The following is a 22,811-nucleotide window of genomic DNA, read 5'->3' as shown; positions in this document are numbered from 1 at the left end:
CAGAGGCAGAGTTGTGACCGCACAGCCCCGCCCCTTCTGGGAAACAGAAACTAGCTGTGGATATAAGGTGCAGCTGGCCCCAGCGGCAGTGCCACTGTCAGCAAACACAGCTTGCCCGAGGATGACCCAGAAACTCAGCAACACCCCTGCCAGAGATCTGGACAAGTTCATAGAGGACTACCTCCTTCCTGACACCATCTTCCGAACTGAGGTCAAAGCAGCCATCAAAAGGATATGTGATTTCCTGAAGGAGAGATGCTTCCGAGGTGCCGCCCATCCTGTGAGGGTCTCCAAGGTGGTGAAGGTAAGTCCCCCTCCGCTTGAGCTGACCCGGGTGGGGAGGGAGTGGACCCTCAGGAGCCAGGCTGCAGCCCTGAGTGGGGGTGGGTCACCTACCTCTCTGTGGCCCAGTCTTCTCATGTGCACCCCAGATGTGGCACAGGGTAGAAAGCAGAACAGAGGCCCCACGTGCTGGATGACTGGACTGATGGAGCCTCATTGTCCATGTTTCCCACCTGCCAAATGGGACCTCATGACAATAGTACCTAACCCATAGTCGCTGTCATGGCTACTGAAATGTCATTTTGTAATGCCAGCTCAGCTCTGTGGGGTGTACACGTGTGTTAGTGAGTGTGCTCTGCATTTAATTTAGGGAGGTGTTATGAAATGGTGGGAGGTTGGACCTTTGCCGGCCAAGGGGCGACATGGCAGGTGAGAGACAGAAACACCATTCAGACAGGGCTTACATGGGGAGTTTTATTGGAGGAAGGGAAGGGAGAGAGAGAAGAGAGGAAGAAAACACAGAGCGATCTTGTGGAAAGAGAGAGAGAGAAAAGGAGAGAGAAAGAGAGAGCAGTACAGAGGGATGCAGAGAGAAAGATGAAGAGGAAGGAAAGGTAGAAGTAGGCAGAGTTCTGCCTCTTAAAGGAACTGGGTACTGCCTGGGTGACACTTTCGGGTATCCGGGGTGCAGGGACCATATGTGTCTGGATGCTAACATTCCTCCCTTTTATTTATCAAAAGGTTGAGGAGTTAGGTGTTACAGGTTAGGGAAGTGAGGGCACGAATTCTTGAGACTGCTTCCTGCTGGTTCGTGGGGTGTCAACCGCATGTGGGGAACCTGAGAAAGCTGGAGTGCTGGCCATGTCCTGGGGTAGCTGGTGGTTTCACTGCTGTCCAGGATCTATGGAACTGTCTGCGCCTCTTGGACCTGGCAACATGCTGGCAGAGCAGAGGACAAGGTTAAGTTTAGGGGATTTTTTTTTCTTGGATTCTGGTCATTGAGAGTCAAGACCAGGGACAGGTGGGGAGGCACAGGCTGTCCATTGGCAGTACTTATCTGGAGTGCGTCTGACCTGTCTGAGGTGAATCCAAGTCGTCTTCCTGGAACTTACAAGAATTCTTTGAGTTTGCAAAAAGATATAAGTTTTAGACACATCAGAATTTTTACTGCATATTATCTGTATTGGAATTTAAATCGTAGAAACAGCAGCGCACTCAACCAGAAGTGATGCTGGTTAAAAGCATTAATGCTCTTTCTTCTATCCAGAAAACTGAGACAGATGTTTTTAGCACAAGGAAAAGGACCTTTTAAGTCTATAGTCAGGAAACAACCAAAGGGAACTCAACATCCTGAGCTTGTGGCTATGATAATATAGTGGCATAGTCCAGTGGTTAGTACTCTGCCAAAGCGCGATTAGTAGCTTATCAGAATTGTATTGATTACTGTTAAGACTATGAGCTTGTGGAGTCTTAGTGTAACAGCAGCGTAATGAGAGATAGAGAGAGAGAGAGAGAGAGAGAGAGAGAGAGAGAGATCTGGAATGTGCTTCATTCATTTAAGTGTCTCAAATCACTTTCTCTTTATCAGCTCTTAAGCCTTTTTCCTCAGAGCTTTATTGATGTGGGATTCCCCTCCTTATGCTATAAATATGTTTTATTACAGTTGGTTAGTAAGGAAGCTTCTCTGTGACTATGGCAGGGCATAATAGAGCCAGATGGGAAATCTAAACACAGATATACAAAGAGAGTAGGCTGAGTTAAGAGTCACCATGTAGCTGCCGAAGGAGACAGACGCCTGCCCCAGAAACTTACTGGTAAACCATGAGCCTTGTGATAAAATACAAAATAATAGAAATGGGTTAATTTAAGATGTAAGAGTTAGTTAATAAGAAGCCTGAGTTAATAGGCCAAGCAGTGTTTTAAGTAATACAGTTTCTGTGTGATTATTTTGGATCTGGGTGGTCAGCAAGTGAATAAGCAGTCCCTGCCTACATTTTATAACTTACATTTACACACCTTAATAACCTGCATTTGCCCACCTTAAAACACCTTCTTAGGCACTAAAACATTCTGAGATATTCATATCTTAAGCTTTTCTATCTTTACAGAAGTGACCTTTAAAGCACCTGCCCCTTCCCCATCATCATGGCATCTCCCTAACACCCAGGAGAAATCTGTCTTGTGAGTTTCTCTTTCTGAGTCTGGGAGCAAGGTGAGCTGTGTCTAGACTTAGCATTTTAGCTCCAGGAGAGTGAGGCCTGGGACCTAAATTTTTACACAGAGCGCTGAGAAGGCGGCAGAAGCCTTGGTTGCTGCTGTAAAAGCGGCAGAGTCGTCCAACAGCGTCAGGTCCTGAGAGAAATAAATTTTACCTGAATTAATGATTAGAAATGACAGAGACTTACTTGCTTGGCTACCTAGGCGGCCACCACAGGGTCCCCCATGGTCGCAGAGGTTTCAGGCAGCATCCATCTTCTGGCTGGAGGAGGCAGGCCTGCAAGGCCCCAGAAGACTCCACAGGCTTCTGTGGAATAAGGGCTACTCGGGGGAGCAGCCGACCCTTGTTCTAGGTGGCCTGAGGCAGTCTATTCCCCAGGGTCCTGCTGATCACAGTCTGAGGAGGGTTTTGCAGCAGTTGAGGTGAAAGACATTTTTTTTCCTTCAGTGATTAGCGCTGCCACTTATGAAGCAAGTTCCAGGTGGAGGTTCTTCTGTGCAGATCCGTCTTCTTTGGAGGGAATGGGGGGCCAGGAGCTGGCATGACTCTTTTTTACGAAAAACATTTTAGTTAAACTTTTTAAATGCAATATTCTGCAGATCTCTGAGCATTTGAGGACTTCTGTGCATTGGGTTTATCTGAGTAGTTATTTGTTAGAAACGTAACACTAAAAACTGACAATAGTGAAGGTCACACAGTAGGAGAGGCAATAATCTTCTAAGTTTAGTTTACACCTGATTTAATTTAATTTTGCTTTGTTAGGGCTCCCTTGTAAACAGCTCACAGGAAGGACGGGGTGGTATACATCTCTAAGTTAGCTTTTGTTAATCTGAGATAGATCTTTATAACCTTAAATTTTTATCATATAGAATATATTTTGGAGTTTAATCACATATACAGTATGCTGTATCATTTCAAATCATATATTTTTATCATCATCTAAAAGTACAGGCAAATTTAAAATACTTGAGACTTTTTTCTTAGTCTAGAAGGAGATACCATGAACACGGCTCAGTGGGACTGTTTAGAGCATTTTCTTAGACAATAGCTATACATATACACACACAGAGTTAAAGCTAGCTTCCATGTACACATATAGGGTTTAATCTAAATTATATGTATACACACATATACTAAACAGGGTTTGAGAAAATAAGAAAGGGAGAACCAGGGTGTGATGAGCAAGACAAAGCTGGCTTGTCCATTTCTGATTCACAAGTTGTAGCAAACAGAAAGAGAATTTACAGAAAGAGTAGACAGACATAATCAGGCCTTTGGAGCAAAGAAAAAGAAAAAAAGTGGAGAATGAAAGCCACCAGTGAATGAGACAACTGATTTGTTGCAGGTCAAAGAGAGCAGATTAGCTACAGGCGGAGCAGGCAGGTGGGGTCCCTGCATGGAGTGGGTGCCATGGCAGGCCGTGCCAAACTTGCCACTGTGCAAACCTGCCACACCCAACAGAGTCAGTGGAAGAGGAAACTAGAGACAAGCAAGCAAAGGGCAAAAGGAGTGGATGAATTATTCCTGGCGGGCACTTTCACAGGCAGAAGCTGAGCTAGGCCATGGGTGCTGCACAGGGCAGAACCTCACAGGCCAGAACCATGCTCTGGGATCTCCTGGGTCAAACCATTGCCAGGAGGGAAGTCAGGGGCTGAGAGTACAGAATCCCCAAGCTGCAGAAAGATCTGGACATGCCCGGGGGTGGGGTGGGGATATAGGGGCACAGCACCAACTGCATACCTATTCCAGACTCAGCACAGGGAGAAAGAATAGAGAGGGCACATTAGGATTAAAAATTGTAGTCTTTAACCTTAGTAAAGATGGCGGTTAGGTCATCTGACCTGTCTGTCCTTGCCCTTAACCAAGATGGCACCTACGCATGTGTTATAATATACCTACAGACCACGTGATAAATTCTTAGAGCAGCTGTATAGATTTTAATTCATACTCAATTAGCAAGACACACATACAAGACATTCAGAATCACATGGTTGTGGCCACGCCTTTCACACACATTTTTTCGTACCTATGAAACAGACAGGAAACAGGGTCCGCCCCAGACAGGCTAAGCCTTCGCCACAGTGGGATGCAGCAGGAGGCCACGTGACAGTGTTAGCAGAAGTGGGTGGGATAGAGGAAGTCAGTGGCCGGAAGCAAGAAGCAGAGAGACAAGCAAAAGAAAACCAGGGGCCAGGACAGAGAGAGCCGTGATAGGGTACACCTTTCCAACTATGGGATCAGCGGCAGACGTTGTAAAGGTCTGTGAAATATCAGGACCTGGAGCGCCAGTAACTGGCCCTTTGGATTGATATCTGGTTTGGGTATTGAGATAGGCAGATAGGCACATTTTCTGTGAGTGGGGTAGAAGGTCCAGGGCTGTACTCTAGAGTTCCAGAAATTCAGCCTGGACTGTAACACAGGCTGGCCTTGGGTTGTCACCGCAAGGTCAGGGGACCATGGGGAGTGGTTGGGCACGTGCTGTTCTATGTCCTCTAGTAGGAACAGGTACCAGAAGGCTTGAACCTGAAAGACACATGGCTGCCTCGTATTGGAATTTTGAACAGGGCCAAAAGGCAAGAAACCACGGTCCCAAGATGAATCCCCATTCTTGGAAGCATGGCCAGAGAAAGAGGGCTTTCCAGATGTGCCGATGTTGGATGTGGGATTCCAGGAATCCTTGTTGTAAAGGTGACTGGGTTTCAAGGCCCCAGGGTCCTGTTGCTCCTCAGACTGCCAGCAGGCAGGAGGAAATGCCAGGAGAGCCTGCGCAGTCATGTGGCACCAATGTTATGTAATGGCGGGAGACAGGACCTTTGCAGGCCTAGAGGTCACATGAGACAGACACACCATGCAGACAGAGCTTATGTGGGGAGTTTTATTGGAGCAGGGGAAGGGAGTCAGGGAAGGGAAGAGAAAGGGAAAAGAGTAAGAAAGCACAGAGTACTCATGGGAAGAGCAAAAAGGAGAGGGAGAGACAGATATGCAGAGATAGAGAGAAAGAGGAAGAAGAAAAAGAGAAGTGGGCTGAGTTCTGACTTGTGAAGGGACAAGGTACTGGGTGTGCACTCTGTCAGGTCTCCAGGGGCGGGGCCGGATTGCCTGATGCTAGCAGGAGGCTTTTCCAGTACCATTATTGTCTCAAAAATGATCTCTTTGTGAATTCAATTCTCTTAATTTCAGATTTTGTTCTGTGGCCTTTGAAAACTGTTGCAGGCTACCTTCACGCAAGCATGTGGTGTGCGCTTAGTGCATTCCCTCAACTTCTGCTAGCAGTGGGGATCGCGACAACGGTCTCATACGTCTGTGTTTGCTCAGTCTCCTCCTGCCTACCACCATCCCGCCCTTGACTCCCACGCGGACCTCCCTTAGAGTCCCCCTCTGATTTCATGTCACATGCGTGTGTGCAGCTGAATCTGGATTCCACACGGAGAAAATGTGCAATTTTGTCTTCTCTCATGACCCATTCTTGCTCCTTACTAGATTTATTTAGATCCTTCCTGTGCCTCCGGCACATACTCTCACTTCCCTCCCTCCCTCCCTCCCTCCCTCCCTCCCTCCCTCCCTCCCTCCCTCCCTCCCTCCCTCCGTCTCTCTGACACACACACATACACACACACACACACACACACACACACACACACAGAGCCATATTTAAATCTAGACTCCAGAGATAAACACTGATGTCTGTCATTCTGAGTCTGACTTATCTCTCGTACCATGAGGAGATGCAGAACCACCTATTTTCCTACATAGAAGTTCCTGATTTCATGCTCGGGGACTGACTAGTATTCCACTGAGCATGTGCCGGCTCTCTCCACCCAACCATTTCCCTGGGTGGTGGACCCTTAGGCTGTTGAGGGCCTGGACTGCTGGCCATGGCTCTGCCTGTCGCCTGTCATTCTCATTGTTGTCTTTCAGGGCGGCTCCTCGGGAAAAGGCACAGCACTCAAGGGCAGGTCAGACGCCGACCTGGTGGTGTTCCTTAACAATTTCTCCAGCTTCGAGGACCAGTTAAACCGACGCGGAGAGTTCATCCGGGAAATTCGGGAACAGCTGTATGCATTCCAGCCTGAGGGACATATTACAGTGAAATTTGAGGATCAGAGTTCTTGGTGGTTCAACCCGCGGGCACTGGGCTTCACACTGAGCTCCTCCCTACTTCAACAGGAGGTGGAGTTTGATGTGCTGCCAGCCTATGATGTCCTGGGTAAGGCAGTCAGAGTCTCAGCGCCCCCTTCCATCCTCTCATTTTTTTCCTCTGTGTGTGTGTGTGTGTGTGTGTGTGTGTGTGTGTATGAGTGCACGCACGCGCACACACGCGTGCATGTGTGGGGCTGTTCACACAGGTGTACTATGCACATGTTTGCAGGTGTGGGTAAAGACCAGAGGCCAGTCTTGGATGTTGGTTACTTAGGAGGCTGACCTGGAATTTGCTGACTCACCTTGGTGGCTCTGGCAGTATGCAGCTGGGCTCACTGGGGTGTGAGCTCTGATGGAGCTGCACCCACAACCTCGGGCATCCTGGAGCCTCAACAAGTTTATTAGGTACAGCACAGAGTGGGGGAGGGGGTGACTGGTTGGTTTCCAGAGGAGAGGACTCTCAGGCTGTAAACAAATATACTCAGATATATTCAGGTCTTCACTCAGGCTTCCTCCACTCCCTACAAGACAGCCTGGTTTGTTTGTCTGTTTGTTTGAGATAGGTTGACCTTTGCCCTGGGGTCAGCTGATCCACTTATCTTGTCAGATAATGAGCCTGAGGGGTCCTCCTGTCTCCACCTTCCCAGCAACGGGATTTCAGGTGTTGAGCCCACCTCAGAATTTATGTGGGTGCTGGGAATCTGATTTTTGGTCCTTCTACTTGCCTATCCATCCCTTTAAGGGAGCCTTCTCCACAGCCTCAGGAGCACCCAACACAACACCGGCACAGTGGTCAGATGTGTGGAAATTCTGAGATCCTTAAAGTGGAACAGAGGTTTAGATAAGAATTAACATCTGTTTACTCTTCTGTCAAAGAGAAGGGGACTTCAGACCTGTGCTGAGACGTGTGTGTGTGTGTGTGTGTGTGTGTGTGTGTGTGAGAGAGAGAGAGAGAGAGAGAGAGAGAGAGAGAGAGAGAAAGAGAGAGAGAGGAGAGAGAGAGAGAGAGAGAGAGTTTTCCAAAATTACAAATTGGCCAACTCTACCCAAAAATAACCAGGAACACTCCCTGATAGCACAGTGGGGACTTGGGGAGTTTAGATAGTTGAGACTTTACATTTGGGGAGACACAGCTCCCCCTGATGGCCACTGTGTGATCTGCTCTTATTAACTTGCAAGGTCACTTGCCCTTGGCTTAGGACAGCCATATAAACAATACAGAGTCTCAGGAAGCAGAGAATGAGAGGCCAGACTGGGAGTAAAAGCAGGGCAGTATACTGCAGAAAACGCAAGAGGCTTGGATACCAGCTGAAAGGAAGGGGCACAAAGGCAGTGACCCAGAAATGAGCTGGGAGGTGACTCCCCAGAAGCCCGTCTTGGCCATGGACATTCCCAGTTTTGGCAGCTTTCCAGTAGGGAAGTGGGACCACCACAGCAGGACCCCCTTGGAAATGACAGTGAGTGACAGCCCCAGAAAGGACCTCACTCACAACTCTACCCAAGATGACTTAGTCGATGCCCTAAGTATGGTGGACCTTGAAGCTGAAACTCTCCTGGGTCACTGAGTGACAGGTATGTCCCAGTATCACAGAGTGATTTTGCCATGAGCCAGCATCAAAGTCTGATGGTAAGGTCTGCCACAACCATGGCCACACACGTGCACACGCCTGAGACACAGCCTGCTGCCTGTCTAGTCTACCAAGTGTGCACATGCACCCCCACACAGTCACACAGCCATATGTATTCCCTAGCCTGCTGCCTAACCACTCTACAAGCTCAGGACACACACACACACACACACACACACACACACACACACACACACACACACCTTATTACTCTCAAGACCTGGACAAACAAAACCACATGATATTCATTTAGGTACAACGAAAAGTCATCCAGTGAAAACACACAGTGGCTGGGGAGACAGCTCAGTGGATAAAGGCAATTGCTACACAAGCATGAAGACCTGAGTTCAAATCCTCAACACTCACCTAAACAGAAAGGACTACAACTGACCTCTAACCAAGAGCTTACATGGCCAGAGACATGAGAATCTCTGTGGTCTGCTGGTTGCCAGCCAAACTCTTTGCCCACAGAGAGACTTTGTCTCAAAGGAAGAAGGTGTAAAACTATAAAGGAGACACCTTATGCCTTCCCATGGCCTCGTAACATATGTGTATACTTTCAAACACACACAAACGATATATACACCAGACAAAAATAGAGACACCATAAGCACGCGGTCCATGATATAAAATATATCAAAGTGCTCCACAGTAAACTCCCAACACAAGCAGGAGTGTATACACATGATATGCACCGTGCAGAAGATGCTGGACACCAGGGCATGGTTGGCCATTCTTAGATGACCGTGCAGCTCTCGTGTGTGACCTCAGTGTGCTGTTTCCTCCTACCACTGTCTCCAGGACCAGTTGGTGGCAGGAACTTTCCAGGTGTATGCAGTCCTGAGGTGAGGGACGACACATGGATGAGTGGGGAGAGATGCTTGCTGTGGTAAAACTCTACACTATTGAATGAACTCCATAGTCAATGAGCTTGTCACCCCCCAGATAGACCAAAGCACCACAGAGAAGGGCTGTGCTATTAGCTTAATGAAGCTTCCTTGACAGGTCAACTCAACTACACCAAGCCTGACCCCCAAATCTACAGAAGGCTCATCAGTGAGTGCACTTCCCTAGGGAAGGAAGGCGAGTTCTCCACCTGCTTCACCGAGCTCCAGAGAAACTTCCTGAAGCATCGTCCGACCAAGCTGAAGAGTCTCATCCGCCTGGTTAAGCACTGGTACCGACTGGTATGGCATCTGGTCCAGCCACTGTGGACCCCATCTTACAGGGCAGAGAATGGAAGGGGTGATGCAGAGGAAGAAAGATGAGGAGCGAGGTGGGAGGGAAGGAGTGGTGGGAAGGGAAAGAGAGCTGAGAGGTGAAGGGGAAGTCAGGGAGGAGATGCTGTAGGAGACGGAGGGAGGGAGGGAGGGAGGGAGGGAGGGAGGGAGGGAGGGAGGGAGGGAGGGAGGGAGGACCTGGGAGGAAGGAGGGCTTCCCATGTTTTAGGAATGTTTCTTCTAGTCCAGTTTCCGTTCGGCTAACTCACTCTTCAGGTGCAGCTCATTCATTGTTCATGAGTCATTGTGAACTTTGGATTTCTCTTTCTTTCTTGCATTATTTAGAGACAGGGTCTCACTAGGAAGCTATTGATGTCCTGGAACTCACTATGTAAACCAGACTGGCCTTGAACTCACAGTTCTACCTACCTCTGCCTCCCGTTGCTGGAATAAAAGATACACACCCTCACACCAAACCTGATTTATGGATTTCTAGTGTCTTTTTAATGCACGGGTTCTTACAGTGACTTAGATTTTCCTGACGTGTCAAGCTATGTTTTCTTTAAATAACCATCCTGCAATATTTCTGGACTTTTTATATGTGTGTGAGATAGATCTGGTGTGGTATATGTATATCTGCTCTTGGGAGCACCTGTCTATGTGTGTGCATGTGTGTACATAAGCATGTGGAGACCAGAGAGCGATGCCAGGTCCTCAGTCACTCTCTACCTTTTATGTCCAGACAGGGTCTCACACTTGAGCCCACAGTGTGCTGAATCAGCACTTCTTGATCGTCATATAGTCCTGGGGACCCCCATTTCCATCCACTTAGGCTGGGATGAGGAGTGGGTTTTCTCACAAGTCTGACTTTGATGTGCTTGCTGGGATCTGAGCATGATTCCTCCTGTGCCTGCCGGTAAATGCTCTGTCTCTGAGGACCACACGGTCTCCATCTCAACCACACAGCCCTAGGCTATAGTGTGGTAGTGCACACAGGCCGAATCTACAAGAATGGGTATGACTGTGTCAGTAAACCTGTGATGACATCAGGTGGCAGCTGAACAGACCCCATGAGAAGTGGTTCCCACACAGCTCACAGGCCTATTTCTCTCATTGTCTTTCTCTTCTCAGTGTAAGGAGAAGCTGAGGAAGCGGCTGCCCCCACAGTATGCCCTGGAGCTGCTCACAGTCTACGCCTGGGAACGTGGGAGTGGAGACACTGAGTTCAACACAGCCCAAGGCTTTAGGACAGTCTTGGAACTGGTCACCAAGTACAGGCAGCTTCGAATCTACTGGACAAAGTATTATGACTTTCAAGACCAGTACATCTCCAGCTACGTGCTCAGTCAGCTCAGAAGAACCAGGTAGCCTGTCCCCTCACGACTCAGCTCCTCACCAGGAGTTCCAGGCTATAGCAGTGGAAATGGGGAGGTGGGAGCTCCGTGTCAATGGAGCATCTCCTGTTCTGTCACTGTGCTGGGCTCTGTCCTGCTGTCGCCTGATTGAGGGTCTGCAGCCCTGGAAGACAGGGGTGGGCTCTCCTGTCTGCAGATGGGGAAACCAAGGCTCTGACCTTGTCCAGACCCAAACAGCAGAGAGGGGAGCGCATGGAGCCGGAACTGAGCTGTCCCAGCTGTAACAGTATGGTAAGGGCTGCGAGGCACAGAACAGTGCTGGACTAATGAACTGTAAACAATGCAGTAGACTTGTTACAGCCTTGGTCCTGCGTTGTGTTCTACCCTCACACCTCATCCTTTGAGATGGGCTGGTTCAACTCTCTCCATTTCACAGACCAGAGAGGCTGAGGGGCCTGACCCAGGACACAGAGCTACTAAAGGGTAGAGGATCGGAACACAGCCCTTCCAAGTCATGTCCAGGGATCTATCCAGGCCTTCTCTATGCTCTAGGACAGGAACTCAGTACAAACTGTCAATAGCAGAGCTCTGCTGGGCTCCTCCCCTGTCCCTGTGCAGTGGTATCTGTGGCACTGGTCAGCTGGTCAGCTCCCTCTCTGGATGTTGCTCTGCAGGCCTGTGATCCTGGACCCGGCTGACCCAACAGGGAACGTGGCTGGTTCCAACTCAGAGGGCTGGCGGCAGCTGGCAGAAGAGGCTACAGCCTGGCTGGGAAACGCATGCTTTAAAAGATGGGATGGTTCCCTAGTGGGACCCTGGGATGTGCCGGTGAGAAATTATCATTGTCTTGTCCTCTTGCACACAGATCTGGTCACGCAGTCATTTCAAGAATATTCAGACAAAGATGCCCAGGCTTATAGGTTTTCCTGCCACATTGATTGCTTTACAGTTATTCTCAGAGATTGTCACATCACCCCTGCAGAGTTCCTGTCACTCGGCCTCCTAAGGAAAGACAGCCTCTCCTCTGACTGTCTGCTTTGTGTTCAGGCTCCGTCCTGCACTCTTTATTATACACTGGATCCTCACACATGCTCTGTCCAGTGTTCTGTATCATACAGTATCTCTCTGGATCTGCACACACGCTCGTCCTGTGTTCTGTATCATAGAGTAGCTCACTGGATCCTCACTAGGGCTCTACAAGGTGTGCTTAATAACATCCTTGTCTTTCTGGTGATACGAGAAGGCTCAGGGCTGGGGATATGGCTCAACCAATAAAACACTTGCCACATAAGTAAAGATAAGGAGCTTCATATCTGTTGAAATAGGAGCGACAGGGTTGTGTCCCCGGCACCCAGCCGCCCGCATGGCTAGCTTATGCCCCGAAATAATTACACGGAAACTGTATTCTTTTAATCACTGCCTGGCCCATTAGTTCCAGCCTCTTATTGGCTAGCTCTTACATATTGATCTAACCCATTTCTAATATTCTGTGTAGTACCATGAGCTGGCTTACCAGGGAAGATCTTAACCTGCGTCTGTCTGGAGTGGGAGAATCATGGCGACTCCTGACTCGGCTTCTTTCTCCCAGCATTCTGTCTGTTTACTCCACCCACCTAAGGGTTGGCCTATCAAATGGGTCTAGGCAGTTTCTTTATTAATTAACCAATGAAAGCAACAGATTAGAAAGAGATCACTCCCACATCATTTCCCCTTTTTCTGTTTAAACAAAAAAGGTTTTCATTTTAACATAGTAAAATTACATATAACAAAACAGTTATCAAGCAATAATTACAGTTACAATATTTATATCTACTTTATCTTTTATCATAACTAAGAAAAACTATAACTAACCATTCTTCAACTCCATCAAAGACTCCAGAAGGATATAATATTACCTAAGTAAACAAGAAATCCAAAACTCTAGAAATGACAGAGACATCTCGCTGCCTGTACAGTCACCCAAAGTTCCTCTGTACCGTTGGGGCATCCATCTTTGACCTTCAGGCCCATAGTATCCAGCAGACATTTCCATGAAGCAGGAAATTCTAAAGCAGCTCAGTCACTATCTGCTGTGTCCTGCAGAATGTCTTGCAGATTCTTTTATGAGTCAGGAACCCCGAAAGACCATCTCACCTTTAGGCAAGTTCAGCAGTCCTCTTTCTGCGGGTTCTCTGTGTCCAGTTTATGCAACAGTTCAGGCAAGAGCAGTTTCTTGCCCAAATGGCTATCAAACTCCTTAAGGAGCCTCTTCGGTGCCCATCTTCCTCTTGAAGTAGATTGGTGCTGCCAGGAGCAGACGTGTCTCATTGTCATGAAAAGCCCTAAGTTATTAAAACACTTAAATGCCATATTCTGTAGCCTTTGAAAGATATGAAGAATGCCTATCTGAAATATATCTATGCATATCTAGAAAATCTAACATGACTACAAACTTTACTATTATCGATGATTATCCATTAACAACCTATATACATTACATTTTTAAATGAACTATACAATCACAATACCTTAATCAAGATTAGAAATATGCATATACATATAACAAAATTGACCTTCAAATCCACACCAATGCAAATTATTCATATCTATATCATAGCCCCCTTTAAATGTAAAAGAACATTTATAAACAATATTTGGGAACATGGGCGCAGTTTTTTCTCCAAACTGCTTCCTGCTGAATGGGGGCGCTGTATTCAGATCTTTCATGGTGTAACCTGTGTGTCAGGGTCATCTCAGTCGGCAGTTGAGTGAAGTAATTTTTTGAAGGTGTTCACAGCAACCTTTCAGGAGGGCGTGGTCTATCATACCATATCGGGATAGACGCAATCCACAGAGTCTCATCCTCTGTGAAAACAAAAGAAGACCCTCTCCAAAGCATCATATCCTTAGACCCATATTCTGAAATCATAATACCCTTGTATCCATTCTGGTTTAGCTTGGCAGCCCATATAATGAAATGTCTCTCTGCACTTAGCTCCTTTACAGTCAAAAATTTTAAAGAAAACACAATAATACAAAGAATCCAGACTCTGCGAATTTTCCATTTTTACGTGGCTTATTTTTCTTTATTTCTTTTAATCTATAACTATCTGTACTCTGTCTCTTTAAAGACTTTACCCTTTTTTTAAGACATTAACTTTATTCTTTATATATTTTTTTCTCTCTCAAGCCTGCATACATTCATCCAACAGTGTCTGAATCAGTTCTATTGTGAATCTGTAATTTTTTTACTATCCAGGAGCATTTCTTAAAATGTTAAGCAGTTCTTAAAAACTTAAGTTGCACCATGTAGGGGTAATACGGTACCGCCTGTGTCCTGCCCAGTCTAAACCGTAACTGAGCTGTTATTACAGTAATTACGGTAGTTCCTGCCTGAGACCAGCACAGTAGGAGCTGAGCCGCTCCTGCCTCAGAGCCATTTGGTGCCCCTGAGCCACACACAGTTCCAGGCACACAGCAGTCCACATTGCCATCAAGCAAGACGTAGCACTTTACTCCAAATGCTCCATTCAAAAGCTCTGTCTCCAGCAGGAGCCAAACAGAGATCGCAATGGCGGCACAGCCCAGAAAGCCGGCATTTTAAAACAGCCAATTTTTTCCTGCTGCTGAGTCAGGACAATTTCTTTGCCGCGCGCAACCCACAAACAGCAAAAGGCTGTCTTAAATTCTCTCTCTCTCCTTTTTAAGCCCTCTCAGGTTTTACGTGGAGTTCATTAGCACGTTGGGTGCCACTCTGTTGAAATAAGAGCGGCGGGGCTGCGTCTCCGGCACCCGGCCGCCCGCATGGCTAGCTTATGACCCGAAATAATTACACGGAAACTGTATTCTTTTAATCACTGCCTGGCCCATTAGTTCCAGCCTCTTATTGGCTAGCTCTTACATATTGATCTAACCCATTTCTAATATTCTGTGTAGTACCACGAGCTGGCTTACCAGGAAAGATCTTAACCTGCGTCTGTCTGGAGTGGGAGAATCATGGCGACTCCTGACTCGGCTTCTTTCTCCCAGCATTCTGTCTGTTTACTCCACCCACCTAAGGGTTGGCCTATCAAATGGGTCTAGGCAGTTTCTTTATTAATTAACCAATGAAAGCAACAGATTAGAAAGAGATCACTCCCACATCACATATCATCCCCAGAACCATGTAAATAACTCAGACAGGAAGATGTGCAGTTGCCATTCCAATTTTGGAAAGCAGGATTGGAAGGACCCCTGGGCTCACTGATAAGGAAGCATAGCGTATTGGTGAGTCCAGTCCAGTGCACCTCAAAATGCTAAGGTGGACAGCATTTGAGAAGTATGGACTTCTCTGTTGATTGCACACAAATATATTTACAAATTTACACGTATTCAGAAACACAAACACACACACACAAGCATAGAATATTCAAACAAAAAGAAGAAGGCAGAAGGGAAGAAAGCTGAAGCTACTGGCTCAGGGATGCTCAGCTAAGGAGAGGTGGGCTGGGATTCCCTTGGACTCTGCAGCCAGTGCTCTAAAGCAGCCCATTTTCCTGTCTCGTTGTCATGTGGCCAACAGGACTCAACAAGACTGTGTCACAGTCAAAGAGACACAGAGGGACCTGCACTTGGACCTTTCCTTTCATGGGGCAGGGGATTTTCTCATGCTAGGGAAGAGATGAGGTCATGCGTGAACTCAGGATGGAGCTTAGCATGGGTGCATGGATGTGGGAAGCAAACCTCAGAAGGTCAGGAAGGAAAGGAGAAGGGACCCAGAAGGGAGACAGCTGTGACTGCTGTGGCCTTTAAGACTGTCACACAGTTGGTGGCTAAGCCCTGTCTCCCATTTGGCAGATCTGTTACTGACTAAGGGGACCGAAGGCAAAGCTACATACAATGTGCTACCCCCTCCCCCAAAGGTCCTGATGTCCATCTTTCCAACATGGGGATTGCTGACCCTTCTTCTAAGGGGCTCTGGTCAGTCATAGTGCCCAATCCCAGAGCTAATTTATATACCCTTACAAGTAGGAATGTGGATTTCTGACATGATTGTGTGTTTTCTGTTACAGACGGAGGTTGATGTGCCCTATCAAGAGGTTAGATGGTTTTCTTTGTTTTTTCTTTTTTTATTATTTTTATTGAGCGCTACATTTTTACCTGCTCCTCTCTCTACCTCTCCCCTCACCTTCAACCCTATCCTAAGATCCCCATGTTCCCAATTTATACAGGAGATACTGTCTTTTTCTACTTCCCAAGTAGATCAGATCTATGTATGTTTCTCTTAGGGACCTCATTGTTGTCCAGGTTCTCTGGGATTGTGATTTGTGGGCTGGTTTTCTTTGCTTTATGTTTAAAAACCACCTATGAGTGAGCACATGTGATAATTGTCTCTCTGTATCTGGGTTTCCTCACACAATATGATGTTTTCTAGCTCCATCCATTTGCCTGCAAAATTCAAGGTATCGTTATTTTTCTCTGCTTTGTAGTATTCAATTGTGTAAATGTACCAAATTTCCTTATCCATTCTTCAGTCGAAAGGCATTTAGGTTTTTTCTGGGTTCTGGCTATGACAAACAAAGCTTCTGTGAACATAGTTGAACACATGCCCTTGTGGCATGATTGAGCATCCTTTGGATATATACCCAAAAGTGGTATTACTGGGTCTTTTTTAAAAAAAAATTTATTTATTATTTATTATGTATACAATATTCTTTCTGTGTGTATGCTTGCAGGCCAGAAGGGGGTTGTGAGCCACCATGTGGTTGCTGGGAATTGAACTCAGGACCTTTGGAAGACCAGACAATGCTCTTAACCGCTGAGCCGTCTCTCCATCCCTACTGGTTTTTGAGGAAGGTTGTTTCCTAATTTCCTGAGAAATCACCACACTGGCATCCAAAGGGGTTGTGCCAGCTTGCATTCCCACCAGCAATGCAGGAGTGTTCCCTTTTCCCCACAACCTCTCCAGCATAAGTTGTCATCAGTGTTTTTGACCTTGGCTATTATTTCAGGTGTAAGATGGACTCTCAGAGTTGTTTTGATTTGCATTTCTCTGATGACTAAGAATGTTGAACATTTCCTTAAGTGTCTTTCAGCCATTTTAGATTCCTCTGTTGAGAGTTCTCTGTTTAGGTCTGTACTCCATTTTTTTTTTATTGGATTATGTGTTCTTTCGGTGTCCAATTTCTTGAGGTCTTTGTATATTTTGGAGATCAGACCTCTGTCTGATGTGGGGTTAGTGAAGATCTTTTCCCATTGTATAGGCTGTCGTTTTGTCTTGTTGACTGTGTCCTTTGCTTTACAGAAGCTTTTCAGTTTCAGGAGGTCCCATTTATTAATTGTTTCTCTCAGTGTCTCTGCTGCTGGGGTTATATTTAGGAAGTGGTTCCCTGTGCCAATGTGTTCAAGTGTACTTTCCACTTTCTCTTCTATAAGATTCAGTGTGGCTTTATGTTGAGGTCTTTGGTCCATTTGGACTTGGGTTTTGTGCACGGTGATAGATGTGGGTCTATTTTCATTCTTCTACATGTCCAGTTATGCCAGCACCATTTGTTTAATATGCTTACTTTTTTCCATTTGATATCTTTTGCTTCTTTGTCAAAAATCAGGTGTTCGAAGTTATGTGGATTAATATCCAGGTTTTTGATTCAGTTTCATTTGTCTTCCATTCTGTTTTTATGCTAATACCAGGCTGTTTTCAGTACTGTAGCTCTGTAGTAGAGTTTGAAGTCAGGAATTGTGATGCCTCCAGAAGTTCTTTTATTGTACAAGATTATTTTGGCTATCCTGGGTTTTTTGCTTTTCCATATGAAGTTGAGTACTGTTCTTTCAAGGTCTTAGAAACATTTTGCTGGGATTTTGATGGGCATTGCATTGAATCTGTAGATTGCTTTTTGTAAGATTACCATTTTTACTATGTAAATTCCACCTACACTAGAGCATGGGAGATCTTTCCACTTTCTGGCATCTTCTTCAATTTCTTTCTTCAAAGATTTAAAGTTCTTGTCATACAAGTCTTCCACTTGTTTGGTTAGAGTTACTCTGAGATATTTTATGCTATTTGTGGCTATTGTGAAGGGTGATGCTGTTCTGATTTCTTTCTCAGCCCCTTAATCATCTAAGTACAGGAAGGCTACTAATTTTTTTGAGTTAATCTTGTATCCTGCTACATTACTGAGTGTTTATGAGTTGTAAAAGTTCCTTGGTAGAATTTGCCAGTACTTTATTAAGTATTTTTGCACCAACATTCATGACTGAGATTGGTCTGTAATTATCCTTCTTAGTAATGTCTTTCTGTGGTTTGGGTATCAGGGTAATTGTAGCCTCATAAAAACAGTTTGACAATGTTCCTTCTGTTTCTATTGTGTGGAATAATTTGAGGAGTATTAGCATTATTTCTTCTTTGAAAATCTTGTAGAATTCTGAGCTGAAACCATCTGGTCCTTAGCTTTTTTTGGTTGGGAAACTTTTGATGACTGTTTCTATTTCTTCAGCAGTTATAGATCTGTTTAATTTGCTTATCTGGTCTTGATTTAATTTTGGTAGGTGATATTTATCCAGAAAGTTGTCCATTTCCTTTAAGTTTTCCAATTTTGTGGAGTATAAGTTTTTGAAATATGACCTGATGAACCTCTGTATTTCCTCCGTGTCTGTTGTCATGTCCCCCTTTTCATTTCTGATTTTGTTAATTTGGATATTCTCTCTCTGCCTTTTGGTTAGTTTGGATAAAGGTTTTTCTATTTTATTGATTTTCTCGAAGAAACAACTTTTTGTCTCATTGATTCTTTGTTTCTATTTTGTTGATTTCAGCTCTCAATTTGATTATTTCCTGCCATCTAGTTCTCTTCAGTGAGTTTGCTTCTTTTTGTTCTAAAGTTTTCAAATATTTTATTAATTCACTAGTGTGGGATTTTTTCAGATTCTTTATGTAGGTATTTAGTTATGAACTTTCCTTTTAACACTGCTTTTATTGTGTCCCATAAATTTGGGTATGTTGTGTGGTCATTTTCATTGAATTTTAGGACGTCTTTAATTTCTCTCTTTATATCTTCCTTAACCCATTGATGATTCAGGTGGGCATTGTTTAATTTCCATGTGTTTGTGGGCTTTCTGGAATTAGTATTGCTGTTGATTTCTAGTTTTAAACCACAGTGATCTGATAAGATACATAGGGTTATTCCAATTTTTTTGTATGTGTTGAAGCTTGTGTTGGTACTGAGTATGTGGTCAATTTTTGAGAAGGTTCCATGAAGTGCTGAGAAGAAGGTATATTCTTTTCTGTTTGGATGGAATATTCTATAGATGTCTGTTATGTCCATTTGAATTATAACATCTGTTAGTTCCCTTGTTTCTCTATTTTTTTGTCTGACAGACCTGTCCAGTGGTTAGAGTGGAGTGTTGAAGTCTCCCACTATTAGTGTGTGGGGTTTAATGTATGATTTAAGCTTCAGAAGTGTTTCTTTTACATATGAGGGTGCCTTTGTTTGGGGGGCATAGATGTTCGGTATTAAGAATTCCTTTTGATGGGTTTTTCCTGTGACTGATATGAAATGTCCTTCTTTGTCTCTTTTGATTGATTTTAGTTTGAAGTCTATTTTGTTAGATATTAGGATAGCTACACCCATTTGTTTCTTAGGTCCATTTGATTGGAATATTTTTTTCCCAATCCTTCACTCTGAGATGATGTCTGTCTTTGTGGTTGAGGTGTGTTTCTTGTATGCAGAAGAATGGATTCTGTTTTAATATCCAGTCCATTACCATGTGCCTTTTTATAGGTGAGTTGAGTTCATTTACATTAAGGGATATTAATGACCAGTGGTTGCTATCTCCTGTTAATTTAGTTTTCATTGTCGGTGATGTTAATTTCTACATTTTTCCCTTCTTTGTGATTTGCTGCTATGATACCATCAATTGTATTTTTGTTGCTGTAGCTAACTTCCATGGGTTGGAGTTTCCTTCTAGTATTTTATGTAGGGCTGGGTTTGTGGCTAGGTATTGGTTAAATCTGATTTTGTCATGGAATAATTGTTTTGTCCTTCTATGGTGATTGAAAGTTTTGCTGAGTATAGTTATCTGGGCTGGCATCCATGGTCTCTTAATGTCTGCATAACGTTTGACCATGATCTTCTGGCTTTCATTGTCTTCATTGAAAAGTCAGGTGTAATTCTGGTAGGTCTTCATTTATATGTTACTTGGCCTTTTTCCTTTGCAGCTCTTAATATTTTTCTTTACTCTGTATGTTTAGTGTTTTGATTATTATGTGGCGAGAGGACTTTTATTTTTGGATATAGTGTATGTGGTGTTCTGTAAACTTCTTGTATCTTCATAGGCATATTTTTCTTTAGGTTGGGAAAGTTTTCTTCTATGATTTTGTTAAATATTTTCTGTGCTTTTGATTTGAACTTCTTCTCCTTCTATACCTATTATTCTTAGGTTTGCCTTTTCATGGTCCCATATTTCCTGGATATTTTGGGTTATGCTTTTGTTATATTTAATGTTTTCTTTGACTTATGAGTCTATTTGCTTGATTGTATCTTCAGCACTTGAGATTCTCTCTTCTATCTCTTGTATTCTGCTGTTCATGCTTGTGTTTGTGGTTCCTGATCTTTTTCTCATGATTTCTGTTTCTATAATTCCCTTGGCTTGTGTTTTCTTTATTGTCTCTATTTCAGTTTTCAAGTCTCGAATAGTTTCTTTCATATGTTTGATTTCTTTTTCTTGGTTTTCTATAAGGGATTTGCTGATGCCTTCCAATTTTTTGTTTGTCGTTTCCTCCATTTCTTTGAGGGAATTTCTTACTTCCTCTTTAAGAGTTTCAAACATTCTCCTAAAGTTATTTTTAGGTCATTTTCTTCTGCTTTATCTATATTTGGCTGTTGTGTGGTCTTTAGGTTTTACTGGTGTCGTGTTGCTCTTTGTGGTGTTGTGTGTGTTCTTACCTTTTCTACTCATCTTTTCCTCTAATAGGTATGGCTGGGGCTGCCTGTGACTGGTGATTAATCTTCTAGGTGCCAGCAAATCCAAGGCTCGGATGGTTGTTCCTTGTTCCTGGAGGTCGCTTAGTGCTCCCTGGCTTTGCTCCACTCCCTTGGAGTTTGCTGTCTCAGACCTACTCTAGCCTAGGTTGTCGGCTTTGACCTATTTCTGTAAATCCTGGTCTGGATCCACTCCTGCAGAGGTCTGTGGCTTAGAATTGGTCCTGCAAAAGTTCCTGGCTCTGGTCTACTCCCTCAGAGATCCCAGGCTCACATGTGCCCCAATCTGAGCAGAGGATCTAGCTCAGGTTTACTCCCTCAGAGGTCCCAGATTCATGCTTGGACCTGCAGAGGTTTCTAGTTCCTTACTATTCCCTTTGATGAACCAGACCAACACCTAGTCCCACAGAGGTCCTGGATCAAGCCTACTCCCTCTGAGGTCCCAGACTCACACCTGTACCCAAAAAGATCTCTGGTTCCTGCCTACTCCCTCGGAGGTCCCAGATTCCTGCCCAGAACCACAGGGGACCTGGCTCAGGCCTAGTTCCCCAGAAGTCCTAGATTCACGCCTAGACCCACAGGGGTCCTGGGTTAGGTCTATATCCTTGAAGGTCCCAAATTCACATCCAGATCCTCAGTAGTCTCTGGCTCTGGCTCACTTGCTCAGTGGTTGCTCCCCTGTACCTGTTCCTGTGAAGTTCCCTGTCTCAGATCTGCTCTGGTCCAGGTTGCTGGCTCAGTCCTGGTCCACCAATGTCTCTGAAGTGGATCTGCTCGTGTTCCCATAGAGCTTGCTTCCTCAGACCCCTGTTTTTCTTTGTTTTGTTTTGTTTCTTTGTTTGTGTTTTGTTTTGTTTGTTGTTCATTTTTGTTTTGCTGTGGGCTTCTGCTGTGTGGCCCAGACTAGCCTAGAGCTCGCCTTAGTGCTGGGTTGACAGCAGTGTAGACCTGATGTGTCCTGCTTTCCCTCCATCCTCAGGTGGACGAGAACTGGAGTTGCATCCTCCTATGAGCACAAAAGCAACCACATAGAAGGTTCTGGACTCCGGAGATGTGTTCCTCTGCTGCAGGCCTTGACCAGAGAGGGCAGGATGCCCAAGGAAGCTCACTTTGGGAGCAGGTGTCCCTGTGCAATCCCCTGTACTTTTAAGTAAACAGGGTATGTACCCTCCTTACTCAAGGCCCCAGTGCAGGTGTGTCTAACGTAGGGTCAGACTCCAGGCTTCTGACCCCTTCCCACCCACCCTTCCATCCTTTCCCATCATAGACACCCTTCCTCACAGCCTACTTCATCTGCCTTATCCCCTGACAGTGTTCTCTGGGGTCAAGAGATTTAGAATGGGAGGAGAAAAGTCAAGCTTGACTTCTGTCTGTGCACTGGTTAGGAGAATCTGCCCAATGTCTGATCAAGAATAAAGCACAGCCGATGCCATGAGGGTGTGGGAGATGAATCATAGACTTATAGGTGTGTATGTGTGTTCGAGGTTCAACTAGATGTGTCTATTGAGCACATACCACATGCGTCAGACACTGAGCACTCAGCGGTGGACAGAGCAGAACCAGTTCACTACAGCTATAATGCCACATGGCTTGGGATCCTCCCAGGTCTCTTAACTCACATAAACCCAAGACAGCGTCCTTGGTTCCTTCTGTCCACATCCCCAAGACAAGACTCAAGACCTGCCCCATCTGACTCAGAAGCTGTTCTGCAGCTGCGCATGGCTACAGGGACCTGGGAGTGTGAGCAGTGCACATGCATGGTGGCTGCAGCATGCAGGCTGGGGTTTGAAGAGGTGCATGACAAAGTGCATTGGATTTGTGACACTGGTGGTCACAAAAACAGAAACATGGTTGTCTGTGGTGATGATTAACTTTTGATGCACTGAGTTAAATTACAATGGGTGTCTGCTTCCTTTTTCTGAGACAAAATCTCATGTGGCACAGTCTGACCTGGAGCTCACAGGCATCCTCCTGCCTCAGTCTCCCGAGTTCTGGAAAAACACACACACACACCCTCCACAAGAGACCTAATGGTT

At 45.2% G+C, this 22,811-nt stretch overlaps 1 protein-coding gene across 1 annotated transcript; it reads left to right on the top strand.

The window, feature by feature from the left end:
* Positions 1 to 44: 44 nt before the first annotated feature.
* Positions 45 to 22,187, top strand: LOC130870921 (2'-5'-oligoadenylate synthase 1A-like). Its single transcript, XM_057763883.1, has 7 exons — positions 45 to 304; positions 6,419 to 6,707; positions 9,274 to 9,455; positions 10,620 to 10,852; positions 11,518 to 11,671; positions 15,874 to 15,900; positions 21,755 to 22,187. The coding sequence occupies exons 1-7, from the start codon at positions 122 to 124 to the stop codon at positions 21,785 to 21,787; spliced, it is 1,101 nt and encodes a 366-aa protein (XP_057619866.1). The 5' UTR covers positions 45 to 121; the 3' UTR covers positions 21,788 to 22,187.
* The last annotated feature ends 624 nt before the right edge of the window (positions 22,188 to 22,811 follow it).

This window comes from Chionomys nivalis, chromosome 3 (assembly GCF_950005125.1).
Source record: "Chionomys nivalis chromosome 3, mChiNiv1.1, whole genome shotgun sequence".
Taxonomy (NCBI): domain Eukaryota; kingdom Metazoa; phylum Chordata; class Mammalia; order Rodentia; family Cricetidae; genus Chionomys; species Chionomys nivalis.
Note: the sequence above shows the minus strand (reverse complement) of the source record. Positions and strands in the feature narration are given on the sequence as shown.

Excerpts from the sequence above, each read along its gene's own strand:
- LOC130870921 (XM_057763883.1), top strand. The coding sequence starts at position 122 with ATGACCCAGAAACTCAGCAACACCCCTGCCAGAGATCTGGACAAGTTC. Across the intron at positions 9,456-10,619 it reads TTAAGCACTGGTACCGACTG|TGTAAGGAGAAGCTGAGGAA; the intron begins GTATGGCATCTG and ends TTCTCTTCTCAG. Across the intron at positions 15,901-21,754 it reads TTGATGTGCCCTATCAAGAG|GTGGACGAGAACTGGAGTTG; the intron begins GTTAGATGGTTT and ends CTCCATCCTCAG.